At 39.9% G+C, this 21,282-nt stretch overlaps 1 protein-coding gene across 2 annotated transcripts in view; it reads right to left on the minus strand.

Moving 5' to 3' along the window:
• Nucleotides 1–16,667, minus strand: part of MND1 (meiotic nuclear divisions 1) — a 73,188-nt gene extending 56,521 nt beyond the window's left edge. Inside the window, exons 1-4 of one of the 2 annotated variants that reach the window (XM_009207723.3) lie at nt 16,520–16,667; nt 11,882–11,947; nt 4,165–4,222; nt 1,284–1,432 (exon numbers count right to left, since the gene is read on the minus strand). In XM_009207723.3, coding sequence (XP_009205987.1) covers nt 1,284–1,432; nt 4,165–4,222; nt 11,882–11,905 — 231 coding nt within the window. In that variant the 5' untranslated portion in view covers nt 11,906–11,947; nt 16,520–16,667. Of the gene's footprint in view, nt 1–1,283; nt 1,433–4,164; nt 4,223–11,881; nt 11,948–16,487 lie in introns of both variants that reach the window. The other variant, XM_021938875.2, reaches the window with a different exon arrangement.
• Nucleotides 16,668–21,282: the final 4,615 nt, after the last annotated feature.

A 21,282-nucleotide genomic window follows, 5' to 3' on the forward strand; every position in this document is an offset into this window, starting at 1 on the left:
GGCTGAGGCAGGAGAATCATTTGAACCAGGGAGGCAGAAGTTACAGTAAGCTGAGATCGAACCATTGCACGCCAGCCTGGGCAAAAAAAGTGAAACTCCATCTCACAAAAGGAAAAAAAAAAAAAAAAAAGATGTCCAAATCATACGTCATTAGAGAATGGCAATTTAAAACAACAATGAGATGCCACTACACATGTATTAGAATGGCTAAAATACAAAACACTGACAACACCAAATCCTGGCAATGATGTGAACCAATAGTAAGTCTTACCCACCATAGTTGGGAATGCAAAAACAGATACTTTGGCAGTTTCCTAGAAAGTAAACATAAACTTACCATACAATCCAGCAATCATGCTCCTTGGTACTAAACGTGTTGAAAATTTATGTGTACACAAAACCTACACACGAATGTTTATGGCAGCTTTATTTGTAACTGCCCGAACTTGGATGTGACCCAGATGTTCCTCAATAGCTCAATGGATAAACAAACTGTGGTATAATCATAGAACGAAATATTATTCAGCAATAAAAAGAAATGAGCCATCAAGCCACTAATAGACATGGAGAAACCTCAAATGCATATTGTGAAGTGAAGGAAGCCAATCTGAAAAGGTTACACACTATATGATTCCAACTATATGGAAAAGGTGAAACTATAGAGACAGTAAAAAGATCAGTGGTTGCTAGAGTTTCAGGAGAAGGAAGGGATGAATAGGTGGGGAACAGCAGATTTTTAGGGCAGTGAAACTATTCTGTACAACACTATAATTGTGGATACACATCATCGTGCATTTGTCAAAACTCACATAATATATAACACCAAGAATGAACCCTAATGTAAGCTATGGAATTTAGTTAATAATAAATCAATATTGGCTCAGTTGTGACAAACTTATTACACTAGTATAGGATGTCAATAATAGGGGAAACTGTGTGCATGGTGAGGGAGGAAGGGCATGTTTGGGAACTCTGTACTTTTCCATCAATGTTTTTCTGTAAGTCTAAAACTGCTCCCAAAAAACCATCTACTGATAAAGAGAAAATTAAAAAACAATAAAAACAGCAACAACAAAAACAATACCTTTACATATGGGAAGATGAAAATTAAAACGTTCTAAGTTCCTCATATTGTTTTGTAGAAAGAGATGTTGATTATCTTTAGACTTTCAGTCAAATAATGCACATCAAAAATTTAAAAGTAACTGCTAAACGAAAAGAGGATGAAGTAAAACAACTCCTGTAATAAAGCAAATCTATTCCTTTTAACTGTGGCAGCTTACCTGAGATTCCAGAACCTCCAATTTACGTTTCCTTGCATGAAGAGCTTTACTTGGAAAAGCCCAATAATAATTAGAAGTTCCGATCCTCTCACAGTCAACCATACCATCATCAACTAAGCTCTGAAGGACTTCTTTTACTGACATAGCAGCTAAGAGACAATTTTTAAAGACTCTATGTTAAAAAAACACCATAAATAAAATTAAAGGACAAATAACCGGGGAAACACTTGCAAAACATATGACAAATCAAGAATTAAAAAGTTAATAAATAATAAGCTCTTAAAAATAACAATATGCACAACAAAAAATTGCCTAAGGAAACATTCCTTAGAATGTATCCCCATCCTTAAGCAAAGCATAACTTATATAGGAGCTTAGGGGAAAACAGGTCATATACAGGATTAAGAATAGGACCTGAGTTCTAGTCCTAACTCTTAGCAGTAACACTGGATGACTCTAGGGCAAACTGTTCTTTATGCCTAATTTTTAAAACCTATTAGATATGATCATTTCCAAACCTACTTTGGTGCACAGCGGTAATGTCAATAAAATGTTACTTGTGAGAAGCCTTTGAAAAAGTAAAACAGAACTACAGAAATGCAAGTTTTTCTCCCCTAATAGATTATGTACTAATAGAAGATACTAGCATCAGTGCTTAGTAAGTAATTTTAATAGTGTTAACGCTCATAGTCTGTTGCTATATGGTATCTTTTCCTTTTCTAAATAATGTTTCCTTTTTAAAAAAAGATGTTGGGTAATTTGGCTATCATCTTATACTGCAGAAAAAAATTGTCAATCACTGGGAGGGAAAACGGTAAGAAAAAAAGGAATCTAGTTAATACAAATTTTTAAAATAAATTTTTCCATCTTGTAGACTGTATTGAATTTTGATTTTGATCCTTCAAGATACAGTTGAGATTCCATTACCTACAATTTGTCTGGGGATATTAGGACACTGGTGTAATTAAAACTGTATAGTTGACCCTTGAACAGTACAGGTTTGAACTGTATGGGTCCAGTTATACGTGGATTTGCTGCCACCCGAGACAGCAACACCACTTCCTCAGCCTACTCAACGTAAGATGACAAGGACGAAGACCTTTAGGATGATCCACTGCCACTTAATGAATAGTAAATACATGGTACGGCTTCCCGTCAACAGCAGGCTATCAGTAGTTAAGTTTTGGGGGAGTCAAAAGTTACATGCAGATTTTCAATTGTGTGGGGGATTGGTATCCCAATCTTGAACAACACAGGTGTTGTTCAAGGGTCAGCTGTGTATTTAAACTTAAGAAATTTTCCTATCTTTAAGAAGTAGCAGAACCAATTGTTCACTGATGACTGTAAAGACAGAATAACTGTGTGGTGTGCATAAAAGTGTGAGGGACTCTCAGTGGTTGTCTAGTTTCATTTGTATGTACATTCATAATAAAAGGTTTTTTCATTTTGAAACAACATAAGACACAGAAAAAATACATCAATGTGCATCTATAAAATATGCATGGTGGCTCATGCCTATAATCCCAGCACTTTGGGAGGCCGAAGCAGGTAGATCACTTGAGGTCAGGGGTTTGAGACCAGCCTGGCCAACATGGTGAATCCCCATCTCTACTAAAAATACAAAGGTTAGCTGGGCATGGTGGCAGGCACTTGTAATCCCAGCTACTTATGAGGCTGAAGCAGGAGAATTGCTTGAACCTGAGAGGCAGAGGTTGCAGCGTGCCAGGACTGCACCACTGCACTCCAGCCTGGATGACAGAGTAGATTCTGTCTCAAAAAAATAAATAAATAAATAAAATTAAAATAAAATGAAATATGCATGGCCAATATATGAGAAAAATGTTCAACCACGTTAATAACTGAAGAAATAAAAAATAAAGCAATTAGACATGACTACCCAATTAAAAACACTAAAAAAATAAAGAATTCAAGGAAATGGGTACTCTCAGTATGGGTGGAGAAATGTGGCATTCTGTAGCTAAAACTTTAGATTTATACATATCTTTTTTTTTTTTTTTTTTTTTGAGACGGAGTCTTGCTCTGTCCCCAGGATGGAGTGCAGTGGTGCGATCTCGGTTCACTGCAAGCTCTGCCTCCCAGGTTCACGCCATTCTCCTGCCTCAGCCTCCTGAGTAGCTAGGACTACAGATGCCCGCCACCATGCCGGGCTAATTTTTTTATTTTTATTTTTAGTGGAGACGGGGTTTCACCGCGTTAGGCAGGATGGTCTCAATCTCCTGACCCTGTGATCTGCCTGCCTTGGCCTCCCAGAGTGCTGGGATTACAGGCGTGAGCCACCGCGCCCAGCCTGATTTATACATATCTTTTATGGGGAAATTCCACCTTATAAATACAGCCAAACAAAACAATAATAGATACATAAAAGGATGCCTGTCAATACATTGTTTTCGATAGCAAAAAAACTGGAAACCAGTCTAATAACTGGATTTTTATTTTAAAGACAGGATTTTGCTATGTTGCCTAGCTGGCCTGAAGCGATCCTCCCGCTTCAGCCTCCAGAGTGGCTGGGACCTCAAGGTGTGTGTGCTACCACCCAGCTTATCAACTAGATTTTTAAAAGTATTTTTTATTGCAATGGGATGCTATACAATCATTTATGTTATAAAAGGATATTTAATGACAGGGATATATATTCAAAATGTAATATACAGGATGTATTATACAGAAAAATAAAGGACAACACGACAGTGGTTATCTTTGGATGGTAGGTAACTGGTGGTAATTTCTTTGTCTCTAGAAATTCAGGTTTTCCATAAAGTGAAAGACTGTTGCAGAAAAGATGACTTAATAAATATTAAGATATTTCCCAAAACATCCCAGTATATTTCCCAAAACATTCCAGTGTAATTTTGGTACTTACTAATGCCTTTCTCTTTGGGAGCAATCTTCTCCAAGTCTTTTAATTGAAACACATCTTTCTGTTTAAAAGGGTTTTAAAGAAAATGAAAAGCACATGTTTATTTTCTACTATGTATATTATCTTTTTAAAAAACTTTTATTATGGGTACATAATAGTTGTATACATTTACAGGGTATGTGTGATATTTTGATACAGGTATACAATGTGCTATGATCAAATTGTGGTAATTAGGGTATCCATCCCTTCAAACACTGATCATTTCTTTGTGTTAGGAACATTCCGATTCCACTTTTAGTATTTTAAAATATACAATATATTATTGTTAACTATAGTCACCCTATCGTGTTCTATTATATATTTATATATACATCATAATTTTATGTTCATGAAAAAACGTATTTAAAAAATTGGCCTGGAACTGAACAGTATAATAGAATCAAGCATTTTAGAGCTTATAAGAAACTCGTTGATTATCTCATTCAATACCCTCAATAGAACTTAAAATGAAGAGATTTTTGCATACATATACAATTTTTTTTTGTTTGAGACATGGTTTTACTCTATCACCTAGATGGGAGTGCAGTGGCATGATCATGGCTCACTGCAGCCTTGACCTCCAGGGCTCAAGCAATCCTCCCACTTCAGCCTCCTGAGGGAGAACATAAAGAACAATAAAGTTCTTGGAGATCAGAACATAAAGAACAATCTTCCCACTTAAGTATAAAAACTAGTTATAGGCCAGTCACGGTGTCTTCTGTCTGTAATCCCAGCATTTTGGGAGGACTGCTTGAGCCTAAGAGCTGGAGACTGGCCTGGGTAACATATTGAGACCACTCTCGCACCACATCTCTACAAAATCAAAAAATTAGCTGGGTGTAGTGGCGTGTGCCTGTAGTCCTAGATACGTGGGAGGCTGAGGTGGGAGAATCGCTTGAGCCTGGGAGGTTGAGGCTGCAGTAAGCTATGACTGTGCCACTATACTCCAGCCTGAGTATAGAGTGAGATTCTGTTTCAAAAAACAAAACAAAACAGAAACGGTATCAAAAAAACACCAACCTAGTTATACTGGATCACGTGGTAACAGGAGCGAATTACCTTCTCTGACACTTTGATTTTAAGAAAACACAGACAGTGCTTTAACATGTATGACACTGTACAGATTTAGCAGTTCTAACTAAAAGCAAAACAGGCAACTGTCAGGTTTCGTGGAAGGGGTTTCGTGGAAGAGCTATACCTAAACAATAGGGAAATTATACAATTCATGGCTGCCTATCAATCATTCACATATACATGTTGCATGTCCACCATATGCAAAGGAAAACATTAAGGGAAGATATGCGTGTTGAATATTTAAATCTTATGACCAGAAAAAAAAAAAAAAACCTGTCTAGAATATTATTTTCTACTGCTAATAAGCCTTGGTTGAAGTGGTGAAAAGAACTTGCATAACAAAAGTTAAATCATTTGAAAAAACTAAAGTATGTAGTAATTAGAACAGAAATATTGTGGATGGGCATGGTGGCTCACGCCCCTGTAATCCCAGCACTTTGGGAGGCTGAGGCGGGTGGATCGTTTGAGCTCTGGAGTTCGAGACCAGTATGGCCAATATGGCAAAACCCTGTTTCTACTAAACATACAAAAATTAGCTGGGCGTTATGGCGGGCACCCGAGTAATCCCAGGTACTCGGGAGGCTGAGGCACAAGAATCGCTTGAACTTGGGAGGTGGAGGCTGCAGTAAGCCAAGATCACACCACTGCACTCCAGCCTGGGCAACAGAGAGAGACAGAGTCTCAAAACAAAACAACACCAAAAAAACCCAGAAATATTTTGATTATTGTTACGAAAAATTTGGGATACAGTTCTTCCAAAATAAACTTGAAAAGGCAACTGCACTTGGAAATTATACTTCATAAAAATTTAAAACTTCTGCTCATCCAAGGGCACTGGAAAGAAAATGAAATGACAAATACCAACTAGATTAAAATAACTGCAAAACATGTACCTGGAAAAGGCCTGGCACCCAGGATATACATATATAAAGAACTCCTTTGAAGTACATTAAAAAAAAAGAGTTGATGGAGAGATAAGAAGTAGATAGATGAATATATATGTGATAAAGCCAGAAGAATAAAATGCGAATGGTAGAATCTAGGTAGTAGGCATATGGGTATTCACTGAAAAACTCATCTTTGCTGTATGTTTGAAAATTTTCATAATAAAATGTTGAAAAAATTTCATCTCACTACACCTAAGAGTTAGTAAATTTAGGAAAATATTAAGTCATTGAACTTCGTGAGAGTATGAGATTAATTTTTGCACATTGAGGAATAAATTATTTAAACATAATACTTTAGAATCTCAGGGAACATGTAATACATTACTGACTTTAAGTCTTTAATGCATTAGAAAAATCAGTTAATCAAACCTCTTTGCAAATACTTTAAATTCCCTAGAAAAAGAACACGAACCATTGAGATATCTGCCTAAATGCAGTCACCAAGGAAGAGCTCCAGATGTACTGGCTGCCCCAGTGGGGCTGCTGTATAAACAAACAGGCTTGGAAAGAACTAGCCTCAGAACTCAGTGTGGTCACTGAAGTGGACAGAGCAAATGATCTCAAGTAAATATCAGTTCTTAGACTCCCCGGCATTAAGCAGAGATAATGAAGAAGGGATGAAGACAATATAAAAAGAACTATGTGTAGGATACCATGGAAGACATATAATCCTAGATAATATTGTTCTTTTTTTTTTCTTTCTTTTTTTATAATATTTCAAGTTCTAGGGTACATGTGCACAACATGCGGGTTTGTTACATATGTATGTATGTGCCACGTTGGTGTGCTGCACCCATTAACTCGTCATTTACATTAGGTATATCTCCTAAAGCTATCCCTCCCCCCTACCTCCTCCCCACATAGGCCCCAGTGTGTGATGTTCCCCTTCCTGTGTCCAAGTGATCTCATTGTTCAATTCCCACCTATGAGCGAGAACGTGCGGTATTTGGTTTTCTGTTCTTACGATAGTTTGCTGAGAACGATGGTTTCCAGCTGCATCCATGTCCCTACAAAGGACACAAACTCATCCTTTTTTATGGCTGCATAGTATTCCATGGTGTATATGTGCCACAATTTCTTAAACCAGTCTGTCACTGATGGACATTTGGGTTGATTCTAAGTGTTTGCTATTGTGAATAGTGCTGCAATAAACATACGTGTGCATATGTCTTTATAGCAGCATGACTTACAATCCTTTGGGTATATACCCAGTAATGGGATGGCTGGGTCAAACGGTATTTCTAGTTCTAGATCCTTGAGGAATTGCCACACTGTTTTCCACATGGTTGAACTAATTTACAGTCCCACCAACAGTGTAAAAGTGTTCCTATTTCTCCACATCCTCTCCAGCACATGTTGTTTCCTGACTTTTTAATGATTGCCATTCTAACTGGTGTGAGATGGTATCTCATTGTGGTTTTGATTTGCATTTCTCTGATGGCGAGTGTTGATGAGCATTTTTTCATGTGTCTGTTGGCTGTATGAATGTCTTGTTTTGAGAAGTGTCTGTTCATATCCTTTGCCCACTTTTTGATAGGGTTGTTTTTTTCTGGTAAATTTGTTTGAGTTCGTTGTAGGTTCTGGGTATTAGCCCTTTGTCAGATGAGTAGATTGCAAAAATTTTCTCCCATTCTGTAGGTTGCCTGTTCACTCTGATGGTAGTTTCTTTTGCTGTGCAGAAGCTCTTTAGTTTAATGAGATCCCATTTGTCAATTTTGGCTTTTGTTGCTGTTGCTTTTGGTGTTTTAGACATGAAGTCCTTGCCCATGCCTATGTCCTGAATGGTATTACCCAGCTTTTCTTCTAGGGTTTTTATGCTTTTAGGTCTAATATTGAAGTCTCTATTCCATCTTGAATTAATTTTCATATAAGGAGTAAGGAAAGGATCCAGTTTCAGCTTTCTACTTATGGCTAGCCAATTTTCCCAGCACCATTTATTAAATAGGGAATCCTTTCCCCATTTCTTGTTTTTGTCAGATTTGTCAAAGATCAGATAGTTGTAGATGTGTGGTATTATTTCTGAGGGCTCTGTTCTGTTCCATTGGTCTCTGTCTCTGTTTTGGTACCAGTACCATGCTGTTTTGGTTACTGTAGCCTTGTAGCATAGTTTGAAGTCAGGTAGCATGATGCTTCCATCTTTGTTCTCTTGGCTTAGGATTGTCTTGGCAATGGGGCTCTTTTTTGGTTCCATATGAACTTTAAAGCAGTTTTTTTCCAATTCTGTGAAGAAAGTCATTGGTAGCTTAGTGGGGATGGCATTGAATCTATAAATTACCTTGGGCAGTATGGCCATTTTCACGATATTGAGTCTTCCTATCCATGAGCATGGTATGTTCTTTCATTTGTTTGTGTCCTCTTTTATTTCATTGAGCAGTGGTTTGTAGTTCTCCTTGAAGATGTCCTTTACATCCCTTGTAAGTTGGATTCCTAGGTGTTTTATTCTCTTTGAAGCTATTGTGAATGGGAGTTCAATCATGATTTGGTTCTCTGTTTGTCTGTTACTGGTGTATAAGAATGCTTGTGATTTTTGCACATTGATTTTGTATCCTGAGACTTTGCTGAAGTTGCTTATCAGCTTAAGGAGATTTTGGGCTGAGACGATGAGGTTTTCTAAATATACAATCATGTCATCTGCAAACAGGGACAATTTGACTTCTTCTTTTCCTAACTAAATATGCTTTATTTCTTTCTCTTGCCTGATTGCCCTCGCCAGAACTTCCAACACTATGTTGAATAGGAGTGGTGAGAGAGGGCATCCCTGTCTTGTGCCAGTTTTCAAAGGGAATGCTTCCAGTTTTTGCCCATTCAGTATGATATTGGCTGTGGGTTTGTCACAAATAGCTCTTATTATTCTGAGATACGTTCCATCAATACCGAATTTATTCAGAGTTTTTAGCATGAAGGGCTGTTGAATTTTGTCAAAGGCCTTTTCTGCATCTATTGAGATAATCATGTGGTTTTTGTCTTTGGTTCTGTTTATATGCTGGATTACATTTATTGATTTGCATATGTTGAACCCTTTTTTTTTTTTTTTTCTTTTTCTTTTTTTTTTAAGACAAGGTCTCATTCTGTTACCTGGGCTAGAGTGCCTGAGTGACAGAGTGTGATCACGGCTCACTACCAACCTCAAACTCTTGGGCTCAACAGATCCTCCTGCCTTGGTCTCCCAAAATATTGGAATTACAGGTGTGAGCCGTGGCATCTGGCCCTAGATAACATTTCATAAAGCACTTATGACCTGGGCATTGTTTAATATATTATCTTATTTAATCCCCATACCAACACTGTGAGCTGGGTAAAATTATCATCTTCTTTGAGAGAAGAAGAAACAGACATAGAGAGGTCAAGAACCTTGCTTAAAGGTCACAAAGCTATTGAGTTAAACAGGTTCCAGATGCAAACTTTCAATTATTGAGCTACACTGTTCTCATGTTCTTCCTAAGTGCAACAGGCAAATAATTTATTACATTAGCAGCTCCAAAACACACATACACGCACGTATATATCCATCCATACATGATCATGTCTATGCCTCTTTTTCTCCATTTATATATTTATTTTAATTATCTGGGCATATGCATGGCCATTCCAGAGATCTGTGTGCCAATGGAAAGCTACTCATTTGTTTGCTGAAGTAATTTTTTAAAAAGCTCAACACATTTATTGGTGGCCTATTTTGTGCCTCAAATAGTCCCTGACGGTTCTTACTCTCTCTCTGAGTTGTCATTATTACCAATGACTATGTTTTTAAAAGATTTCCAAAACCTTGCAGACAGCCCACTTATGATTAGAGGCAATATAGTATGTGCTGCTTCATTAGTTGATTTTCTAATTTGATTAAAAAGGTAGTATTTGTTCACTGTAGGTAACAAAGAGTGTAAAACAAAATCCACCTGTATCTTACCATTGTTAATATTTGTCATCATGCATTGTTTTTTATATTTTACATTTTCTACTTAACATTAAATTATAAGCATTTTCCCATGACATTAGTCTTGAAAAGGGGGCTGCTATTGACATCTAAAGAAAGTCAAATTCTGTAACAAATCCTTGAGTAGCCATATTTGATTTTGTTGGAATTTTTACTTGCCAATTGCAACAATGAAATTAGAATCCAGATTCCTGAATCTGAATTCCAGAATCCATGCTTTTCACTCTGCACCATTATTGTTGATTTGCTTTGAGATGTTGAAGCAAATCGAATATTTATCTACTTTTGACATCAGTCTGGATCCTGGATATACCATATCCCATTCAGGAGAGAACAAATTAAATGGCCTCCATTACCTTTGCCAAATCTCTTATACTTTTCAATTCCATCAAAAAACTGATAGACTAAATAAATGAGCAGGAACTGATTAGGCTATAATGAAAAAAAGAAACAGGAATATATGAAATGAATCAATCAGTACAATTAATTCCCAGCTTTATGGAAAACCTCACTAATGACTAACTTCCTTAAACTGCTGATCCTCAGAGTTTTTCATGTTTTGGTGTTACTGAGGACAAGGTTTAAAATTTTTCAGTTAGAAACTGTCACTTTTTATATTTGAGATAATTAACAATATTGTAAAATGACAAAATAATTTCCCCAACACTCTCCTCAGCTTTCTACTGTCTTGCAGGAATTAAACCTACTTTTCTTGCTGAGACCATAGGAAAAATATTTCAACTCAGCAGAATAATTGCCGTAATTTTCATATAGAGACTTCACCAATTTATCTTCCTAACCATATCATCATCATCATAATATGATATCCTGTTCTGAACTGCCAATGACTTTTAAGAATAAGATTATACTTAGTGGGCAAATCCCCAGTGTATTTTGCTTTTCTTTTTTTTTTTTACTAAGAATCTGCCTTAAAGTGAAAAGGGATTTTATCACGTTAATATTCAATTTTACCACTTTTTCCCATCTTCACATTTGTATATGATGAAAATAGCCAACGAGGCTATGCAGGTCCTGCCAAGCCATATCATATGGCTTGAAGTTAGTGTTGTTGTAGGTGAAAGATTTATGTGGCCTTTAACCTGAAGACAAAGAAAAGCTTTCCAGTAACAGGGTAAAGCCATGAGACAGGAGGCTCTAGAGCCAGGTACCTGGGTTTGAACTCTGGCTCTGTCACTTAGGAGATGAAACTTTAAACATATTTCCTGTTGGTGGCAGGTACAAATATCTGGAATAAATTAAGGAGGCCTGTGTACCATCAACTATGTGTTACACATTAGACAGACTTAAAATCCAAAGACAGTATTTGGTACTCCCTCTGAAATCAAATGATTCTTCCTGGTTTGAATCCTGGAACTATGGCTTCTATTGTTTGAGATCCAGGACTGGTTGGCACCTAGGCAGCACTCAGGAGATGTGGGCTTTCGTCATTATTATTTTTCAGGCAGAAAGGGGAGACAATCAAATATATGCATCAGAAGATTCTGGTGCCAGTATACAGCACTGCTTGGGTGAAAGAGACTCTACCAATAGTGGGATATGTTTTTTTCAACTCCATAACTCACAGGAGCCACAAATATTTGCAGAATCTTACCCATTCTTCAAGAAATTGATCAGTATTGATGTCTTACAAAGAAGAGCAGTTAACATTGGATGACATATACTTAAGATGAAAATTACACAAAATTATGTGTTAAAGAAAATGACTTACTGTTTCAAAAAATATTTCCATCATGCGAGTTCTCTTTTCTTCTGCACTCAGTCCTTTTTTCTTTGACTAAAGCACAAAAATTAAAAAGTAAACAATGCTTTTAAACACATTTTGAAAACAGCTAGATTTGCAACATTATTTGAAATTTTATGCATGGTCTTATCTGATACCAACAGGTCTGATGCTCTCAAAGTCAGACCTAAAGACTCATTTTAATTACTATCTGCCAACCACTGTGCTAGGTGCTGCCAAGGTAGTAACTATAAATTGAGATAGAGCCTGGCATTTAGTAGAAATTCAGTATTTATAAAGTGAACCAATGATAAGCCACTGTATTGACCTTCCAAAGGCTTACAATCTCTCCAGAAAATAGATATATGTAATTATTTATAGCTAATGAACAGCTACATGTGCCAATTGCTACATAAATACCCAGAACAGAATGAATTCCACTATGCAGAGGAAGAAGGGTTACCTAAGAAGGACAGAGATTAAAAGGATTTTGGCAAATTGAGAAATGGTGAGAAGCACATCTTGGGGAGACCACACACAGGCACAATGTTATGGAAGTACATGGAATTCTCCAGAAGGATAAGCCGTGGGGGATAATTATTGTATGAAATATGTATGGGGAGTGGCAGATGGGATGAGAAAGGTGTGGGGTCAGGTTATGAAAAGCTGACTGTCCAGCTGAGAGTGGACTTCATTCTAGACAATGAGGAGCTGCTGAGTAATTTCTAAAGCAGACTAGTGGCAAGATTAGAGTTGCATTTTAGTAAGTTAATTATAGCAGCAATGTGGACGACAAGAGGGAAGGAGGAAAGACCTATCCAAGTAGAAAATGGAAGCCTACTCAGGTTATTCTTCTGTAATACCCTTTAGCCAATTTGAAATTAAGACAATATGTAGCTGAAATATATGTTAATAATAAATTTTACAGGATGTTGTATATAGAATATATAAAGCTAAATCCCAAGTTAGAAGAGAAAGGAGCCAAATTTCCTCCAACCCAAAGGTTTACAGGAAAAAAAAAGAGTGAGCACTATCACCTCCAGTTCTCTAATAAAAAATTCCACACTAATATTTCTTATGTGATCTGCATCCTTCTCAAACATTGTAGGGGATTATAAAGGAATATAAATTGTTTGCTTAAACAGCAGACATAAAACCACAGTTAAAGACTGCCCCATCCAACCAAAAACATCATCAGAAAATGTGAGTTTACATAAGTGAAGACAATGATTTGGAATTGCCATTCTGGCTACACACTAGAGTGAGCGAGTCTTAATTCTTGTAAAACCTAGAAACCCACTAACTTGGCTGGGCGGTGGCTCACACCTGTAATCCCAGCACTTTGGGAGGCTTAGGCTGGAGGATCACTTGAGGCCAGGAGTTTGAGACCAGCCTGGGCAACAAAGCAAAACACTGTCTCAAAACAAAACGAAACAAAAAAAACCCCCCCCCCCCAAAAAAACAAAACAAAACAAAACCGGTGCACTAACTCATTCCCACAGGAAAAAAATGATCAGGTATTTCTTGATGAGTAATATGGGTAAACAAATAGCTTAAAGTTTATATTTTTCTCTTCTTCCTCAGTCCACTCTCAAACACTGTTTTGCTGCAGGGTTTGGCTACTGACCCCATCTCCTAATATCTTATCTTTGATCTCATCTGCTTTCATGGTTTTAATTAACACTCACGCTGAGATCTCATATCTTTACATTCACCCCTGGGTGTGCTCCTGAGCTTCAGTCTCATGCATCTACCCGCCTGCTGGACAAAATTCAACTCTGTCTAAACTCAACTCTTCCTCTCTCATACCTACTCCCCACAAACTTGCTATTCTAGACCTTGAGTCTCAGATACTACCTCGTGACCCAAGCCAGAGGCCTGACAGTCATCCTAGGTACCTTCACCTCTCTTATCTCACATCCAACCAATCACCAAGTTCTGCCAGTTTCAGCATTTAATTACTTCTCTTATCTGTCCTGTCTGTTCTATCTCTACTACCACTGCCTCATTCAGGCCTTCATCATCTGTCTCCTGCAATATATCTCCAGTCCCCTAACCACACTTTGACTCACCCTCCATGTTCACATTCTGTGCTGGGAAAACATAAATATGACCATGTCCCTCCCTTGCTCAAAACCCTCCAGTGGCTCCCAGACATCCAGGCGTATCTGAGTACCCCAGTATGATATACAAAGCCCTTTATCACCTAACCCCAGGCTACCTTTTACAGCCTCTTCCACCACACCCCACCTCAAATTTTGCCATTAACAGAATGGAAACCTAAGCTACTTGAGTTGTAACACAAAAACTACTTGCAATTATCTACTCAAAGAATGCTCTCATTTCCGTCCTTAAAAAAAATGTTGTTCCTCCACCTAGAACACCCTCACCTCTCACCTACTCAAAACTCCAAAACATCTCCCAAGGCTTAATTTAGGCGCTATCCCTCCAGAACTTCCCTGAGTTCACAGGCTAAGCATGTATTCCCAGAACACACCTTCGTCAAATCACTTACTACATTGAAAAGATGTTTACTTGTCTCTCCCAGCACACTGAAAAACTTCTTCAGAACATGAACTGCCTTTGCCTTTCCAGGGCTTAGTGCCAAGTTAGAAAGGGGAGACATAAAGCTTTTAATTTTAGGACCATGTATCTAAAGCCCCCAACTCTAAAATTTGAGGCTGCTCAGGCTCCTAAGTCCTCCAACACCTACCATACTCCCATAGATATAACGGGTGAATTAATCATAGTGAATTCAGTGACACCACGTATTGCCTGGCTTGGAGAGATAAATCAGAGAAATCTCAGGTAGGCAAACTCCAGGAACCCATACAGACCTGCTCACTAAACCTAGGGCTGAGAGCCAGGGTCCGGGACTGCTCTATCTGCCTGCCTTCATTCTTGCCTCTGCAGTATCTGATAAATCAAGCATGAAATTCGTAACAGTTAGAAGACTCCTTCAACATATTTTTCTAGTCCAACAGGTCCTAAACTGCCATACATTAGAATCAGCTCAGGAGTTTTTTAAAAATACTGATGCCCAGGCTCACGTCGAATGAATGGAATCAAAATCTCTGGAATGGGACCTGGGCAACATATTTTTAAAATCCTCCAATATATTTTTAAAATCCTCTCCAACATATTTTTTAATTGTGGCAGGGTTGAGAACCCTACTTTTGTCAGCCCAGAATCTGAAGGCCATGTCAAGGGCGCTACAGGGCAGTGGGAATCCCTTAAGAACTTCAGTCTGTGGCTGCATTAGCAGAAAGCAGATCCCGAAGTGTTAGGAAAGATCCTAACATTTTGATATTCTAAACAGCTCCTTGCACTGCACAAGAATCTGCCCCCCAGAGGCAGGCAATGAGGAGAATCTAGTGTCCTGATTTTAGGAAAGTTTTAGGAAAGCTCTCAACACTCAGCTCAGCAGCTATGGAAGTTACTCAGGAAATGTGGATGAGCTCTATCATCCATTTCCATTGTTTTCAGCCTGATTTATTCATCAGTCTTTTTTATGACTAGAAATAATTTCCATTATTAACCACAGTAGGAGTATCATACCCAGAATTAAAATAACTAATGTAAAAAGATGCCATATTAATACTCATATTTAGAAACTTCTCAAAAAAAATCAATGAGGATGTATTTAATATTTAATTAAGACTAGGAAAAACCTGATAGTGTAAGTTGGCGATGCATTCAAATTAGTAGTAAGTCAGGAGACTCAAAATCTGACTCAAGGACTGTGAAGCTTTCTGGAAGTATTTTAAACCACTTTAAAAATCATGTTATCTGAGGAACCTTCTCATTAGAAGTTATGGAATTCCTACAGCCAGCCCTACTCATCAATTACAATAAAATTATGAAGAATTATTAAGTAGATGTCACTGCTGCTCTCAGAGTTCAGCACTGCACTTCTCCAATTTCAAAAATTGCCTGAACTCTATTTACTTAGGCTGCCTAACCAAATGAAAAGTTTCTAATTCATAATCAATCAAAAGTTTACCTTTGACCAACACTAAACTTATTTCCTGATCACATATTAAAAAATAGGAAGTCCACATCTTATCAAAAGTTTTAATTTTTTAAAAGGATTCTCTATTATCAGAGGTAAGCTTCTGAAGAGTTAACACATTTAGTATTAGAAGGTGATTCATGTATAAAGAGAGAGAGATTAGGTAAAAGGACAAAGCGCGTTTGAGCTGCACAGTTCTCCAAGTCAGTTATACGAGGTCAGCAACCCTGCAGAGAAAATTGGTAACACTGAAGGGCACTGCTAACAGTTTTAACTGTAGTCCTGTTTGGCTTCTTAGAGCACTTTACGCCCAGGTGGCTGGGTTGTTAGTTTAACCACAAAGAAGCCGTTATCATTTATAACTACATCTGGACAAGTATCTTCAAATAAATAGCATAGAACTAGATCCTGGTGTCCCAGCCCGCCCCCTTTAGCTCGGCAACATTTAACGGCCACTTAAGTAAATGAAGATATTAAAATCTTAGATCCATTTAACTAGATGTTGATTCTTCGCCAACTGAAGCAGAAAAAACGGCATGAAACTTTGAAGGTTTATGAAAATGATTTGATAGGCAGAAAGACCTTAAGCTCACAAAGCCGATCTGGAATCTTACCAGGACTTAACCGATCATGACAGGCGAGGAAGCCTTATTCAGTGCAGAGGGTCCTTTAAAAAGCATCAGCGCCCTACACAACCAGCAGCGCCCGGCACAGGAGCAGCGACTCCTGCCCTTTGGCAGAAACCGGGGCATTTTCACAGAAATCGACTAACTGGCACAAAGTGAAGATCCGTTAGGTAACTCGAAACTGAGAAGTTCTGGAATGTGCTCTACGTATTACAATACAGAAAACCACTCAATGGTGACAAACCAGGAGGGCGCTTTGGGATCAAGACGTTCGCTTCCCGCAGTCCCTCCCGCCCACTTGCGCTTTCTCTCCCCGTTCTTAATGGGGGGCTACACCACGCGTGGCCGAGGCTGGAGACGTAGGGAGCCCAGGCTCTCAAGGGATTCGTGGTCTTTTAGATAAATCGGGGTTGGTGAGGTTCTCGAGTCACGTTCGCGAACGCTTCCCGCGTTCTAACTTAACCCGCCCGAATGGGCCCTGGGGACAGACGCCGGGTGCAGCCAGCCGGAAGGCCGCGGACGCCCCCCCGCCTCGGAACTCCGGACGGGAGCGGCGGGGAACGACGCAGAGGGCGGAATGGCCGCGGCGGGGCCGGGCAGGGCCGGGCCTGGCCTCTCCACTGGGAGGCCGAGAGCCGGGCGACCGCTCCCGCGGCCCGGCATGGCGGTCAACGCCAGGCCGGGATCCACACGCCAACGAGGGGCGGCGAAGCCCACACACTAGGGAGGAAGAAGACGCGGGACCATAGCCTCAGTCCTTACCATGGCGCGGGCGCCGGGGCTTCCCGCTGGCTGGGCCTGCGCGTTGGGCGAGGGGCGAGGGGCGGGGAAGACCAGGGCGCGTTTGATTTTGGCGCCGCCGACACCGCGGGGGCGGAGCAGCGAGACCGAGAAGGTGGGGGAGGAGGCCGGTCCTCGGACGCGCGGCCCGCAGCGACCCCTAGCGGTCCATCAGAACAGCCGGCGGGGGAAGGGGCGCGGGTCTGGGGCCGGGGCTGGGGGAGCTTGTCCGCGTCTCACCCGACCGATTACAGAGCTGCCTCCGTCTCCTCGGTATTCTGTGAATGTGACTTTTTTTTTTTTTTTAAAGGACATCTTGCCTTTGCCTTTACTGCGTTTTCTTGGCGCCGCAGAAATCTGGCCTAAGTTTGGATTTAAAAAATAAAGGCGTTTTAGGCTGCTGAGGAAGTAAGTAAACGCTTCCTCCATCCTTGCGGATTTGTCTTGTCTGGGGCTGACTAGATTCCTTTCTTCTAATCTGTCTTCTAATCTGACCTCTCATCTTCTCCCGCAGCCGCTACCCACTGCTTTCCAGCTTTTCAAATCCTGTATATGTCTGTTTTTCCCTTAGGTTTTAAAAAAGAAGGAAACAACGGAATGAATTTCGAATCAAAATGGTCAAAAATACGCTACTTCATGGCTTGAGAATAGATGCAGATTCAGAGCAAAAACTCAGGCCCCTGAAAGTGCTGAAAACATTTCACTGAGAATTCAATTATTTTCAAAATTATTATATGGTGTTTTGAACCAGTTTTAGGTGTAAGAAGGACGGCCCGGCGCAGTGGCTCACACCTGTAATCCCAGCACTTTGGGAGGCAGAGGCGGGCGGATCACTTGAGGTCAGGAGTTTGAGACCAGCCTGGCCAACATGGTGAAATCCCATCTGTAATAAAAATACAAAAATTAGCCAGGCATGGTGGCGGGCGCCTGTAATCCCAGCTACTCGGGAGACTGAGGCAGGAGAATCGCTCACTGCAACCAGGAGGCAGAGAATGCAGTGAGCCAAGACCGCACCACTGCACTCCAGCCTGGGCGACAGAGTGAGACTCTATCACACACACACACACGGACACACACACTATAGTAAGTCGTGTAGATACTGTTAAGAATAGCATCTAAAATCAGAATTTATGGCCCCTGTTGCTTCTGCTGGAGGCAGAGGAAGGGCTACATTGAATTGCAGAGTTCCATTAATTTGGTTTTTCCTGTAAGAGCTATACCATGTAATTGATGATACATAAGGTAATTTTAAAATGATAAATGAGTACATTAAGTAACTACAGTAATAGTATATAAATTTGTGCTATTTGGGGAAAGCCTTGTCTTAATTGGCTCTCAGGCTTGTTGCAGGTGAGTGGTGACTATCTGAGGCCAGTGGCGCTGGGGTAAAAAAACTTACCAAGACAGTTGTAGGTAAAGAAAGGCAGAATCCTTAGAGAAAGTATGAAAATACGTTGCAAGGGAGCAATGGGCAGAATCAGCAGAAAAGTAGCTGATTGCAAGGAAACAGAGGCTTGCTGGCAATTTTATAGAATAGTGCTTATGCTGTATACGGAAGATGGCTTTGTGCAGTACTGATGTTACAGTCCCAGGTTTTCCTTAGCCCCTGCCTCTGAAGCGACACAATGCAAAAGCCTGCCCTGGGACAGTAACAAATTGACCCAAACAGGTCTTATCTTGGGAAAAATGAGTGCTAAATGGATATAAAAAAGCATTGGTCACTTAAGCTGCATCTGTATCCTAAGTGTCACTGAGAGCTGCTGTGACAGTTCTCTGAGATTCCTGGTGTGCACTGCAGTCTTGATCAACCAAACCTGGGAATGACCACCACCAAGGAAAGGAGACACATTCTACTGCCTCTCATTCCTTTGCCTTTTCAGTACAAATATCTCAAATTTCAGATAACCTTCTGATGCCCCTTCCTTGACATTCTGAAAAGTATGGCTTATAGTAGCAGCTTATTTATTTAGAGTTGGAGTTTCGCTCTTTTGCCCAGCCTGGAGTGAAGTGGTATAATCTTGGCTCACTGCAACCTCCGACCCCCAGGTTCAAGCGATTCTCCTGCCTCAGCCTCCTGAGTAGCTGGGATTATAGGCACCTGCTACCACGCTCAGCTGATTTTTGTATTTTCGGTAGAGATGGGGTTTTACCATGTTGGCCAGGCTGGTCTCGATCTCCTGACCTCAGGCGACCCACCCGCCTTGGCCTCCCAAAGTGCTAGGAATACAGGTGTGAGCCACCATGCCTGGCAGAAGGAGCTTATAAAGGAAATAGGAAAACAAAGTCAAGTCACTTGGAAGAGACTGAGGAAAAAGTCTACAATGTAGGAAAACAAGTTGGAGAATGCAAAACCAAGAGAGGAGAAAATTTTAAGAGAAAAACTTTAGACAAATTAAATGAGTTCCACTCTGCAACTTGGCCAGGGAGGTTTTGTTGTTGTTTGTTTTGTTTTTTTGAGACAGGGTTTCACTCTGTCACCCAGGCTGGAGCACAGTGGCACAATCATGGTTCACTGCAATCTAGAACTCCAGGGCTCAAGGGATTCTCCTGCCTTGCCCTCCCAAGTAGTTGGGACTACAGATGTGCATAACTATGCCTGGCTAATTTTTTTTTTTTAATTTTCTGTAGAGATGGTGTCTCCCTATGTTGCCTAGGCTGGTCTAGAACTCCTGGATTCAAGCAATCCTCCTGCCTTAGCCTCCCAAAGTATTGGGATTACAGGTGTGAGCCATGCCTAGCCAACAGGAAGTTTTTATAGACAGAAAAGGGAAGTGAGTTACAGAAATAGCTTGACTGATTACAGCTCCTTGTTTGAATTATTTGTGCGGGCTGAAGCTCAGCTACTTGTGATTGGCTGAGAATTGGGGGTTTGTTATACTTCATGCCTGGTTTTCAGTTTGTTTGTGTACCAAGTTAGGTTGCAGTTCCTTACAATTCCTTAGGTAGGAACTCAAAGTATGGAGACAGCCTCAAGCCAATGGCCTCCTGCTTATTTAACAATTTTAAGGAAGAAATAGTCAACATTATCAACCTGTCAGTCACAACACAGCTTCTGAGTTAGAAATGGCAATGCAATCATGTCATTTGTGTAGGATATCATTCTCAATGGGATGACATCAAAACGGATTCCTGGGAGACAAAAAGATCTTAGATGGTTTGTGCTCCAGTGGTTTGTGGCTCTCGGTGCATAAACAGATGTACAGTATTATCTCCAGCATTAAAATTTCATGGGACTGGGGATGGCATTGTGAACAGGGAAAAAACATCTAAAAAGGTTCTTTATGGGGATGGTAATGAGAAAAAAGGTTGAGAAAGACTGGTGTCTAGTGAGTATATAATTTATCATCCGAACTGAGACACTTCTGAGAATGGAAGGGATTGCTATTCCTATTTACGCTAGGACACAGGCATAAAGAGGATTGTCCCCATCAACTATGCGATAACTTGAAACTTCCATTAAACTTTATTATTATACTTTATTAACCCTTCTCCGTGGCTCTTTAATTTTCTCTGTTTTATAGTTATTGTTCTAATCTATCTGGAATGTAAACTCCTTAAGAACAGGCACAGTAACATACTCTTTATAATTGTGCCTCATCACTAATTTCTTCTTGAGAAATTCTGTGGTCTCGCCATATCAGACTATTTGTTATTCCCTGAACAACTCATGCTCTGGTGCCCTCTTTTAGCACAAGCCTGGGGGGGGGTCTGAGTTCCAGGGTGTGACTCCAGGTGCCTGTGAGCCTCTACACTCACTCAACAAGTATCCCTATGGCCAAGAGAGTGTAACATTAAGTAGCAAATAAAAAACACGGTGACTGGTGGAGACACTACAGAAGAAAGGAAAATGTTTTTTTCATGCTTCTTGAACAAGAGGCCTTGCATTTTCATTTTGCACCAGGCTCTATAAATTATGTAGCTAGCTCTATATGTATTCACTTATTTGTCTCATCCCAGTAAAATAAAAGACC

Source organism: Papio anubis, chromosome 3 (assembly GCF_008728515.1).
Source record: "Papio anubis isolate 15944 chromosome 3, Panubis1.0, whole genome shotgun sequence".
Classification (NCBI taxonomy): Eukaryota; Metazoa; Chordata; class Mammalia; order Primates; family Cercopithecidae; genus Papio; species Papio anubis.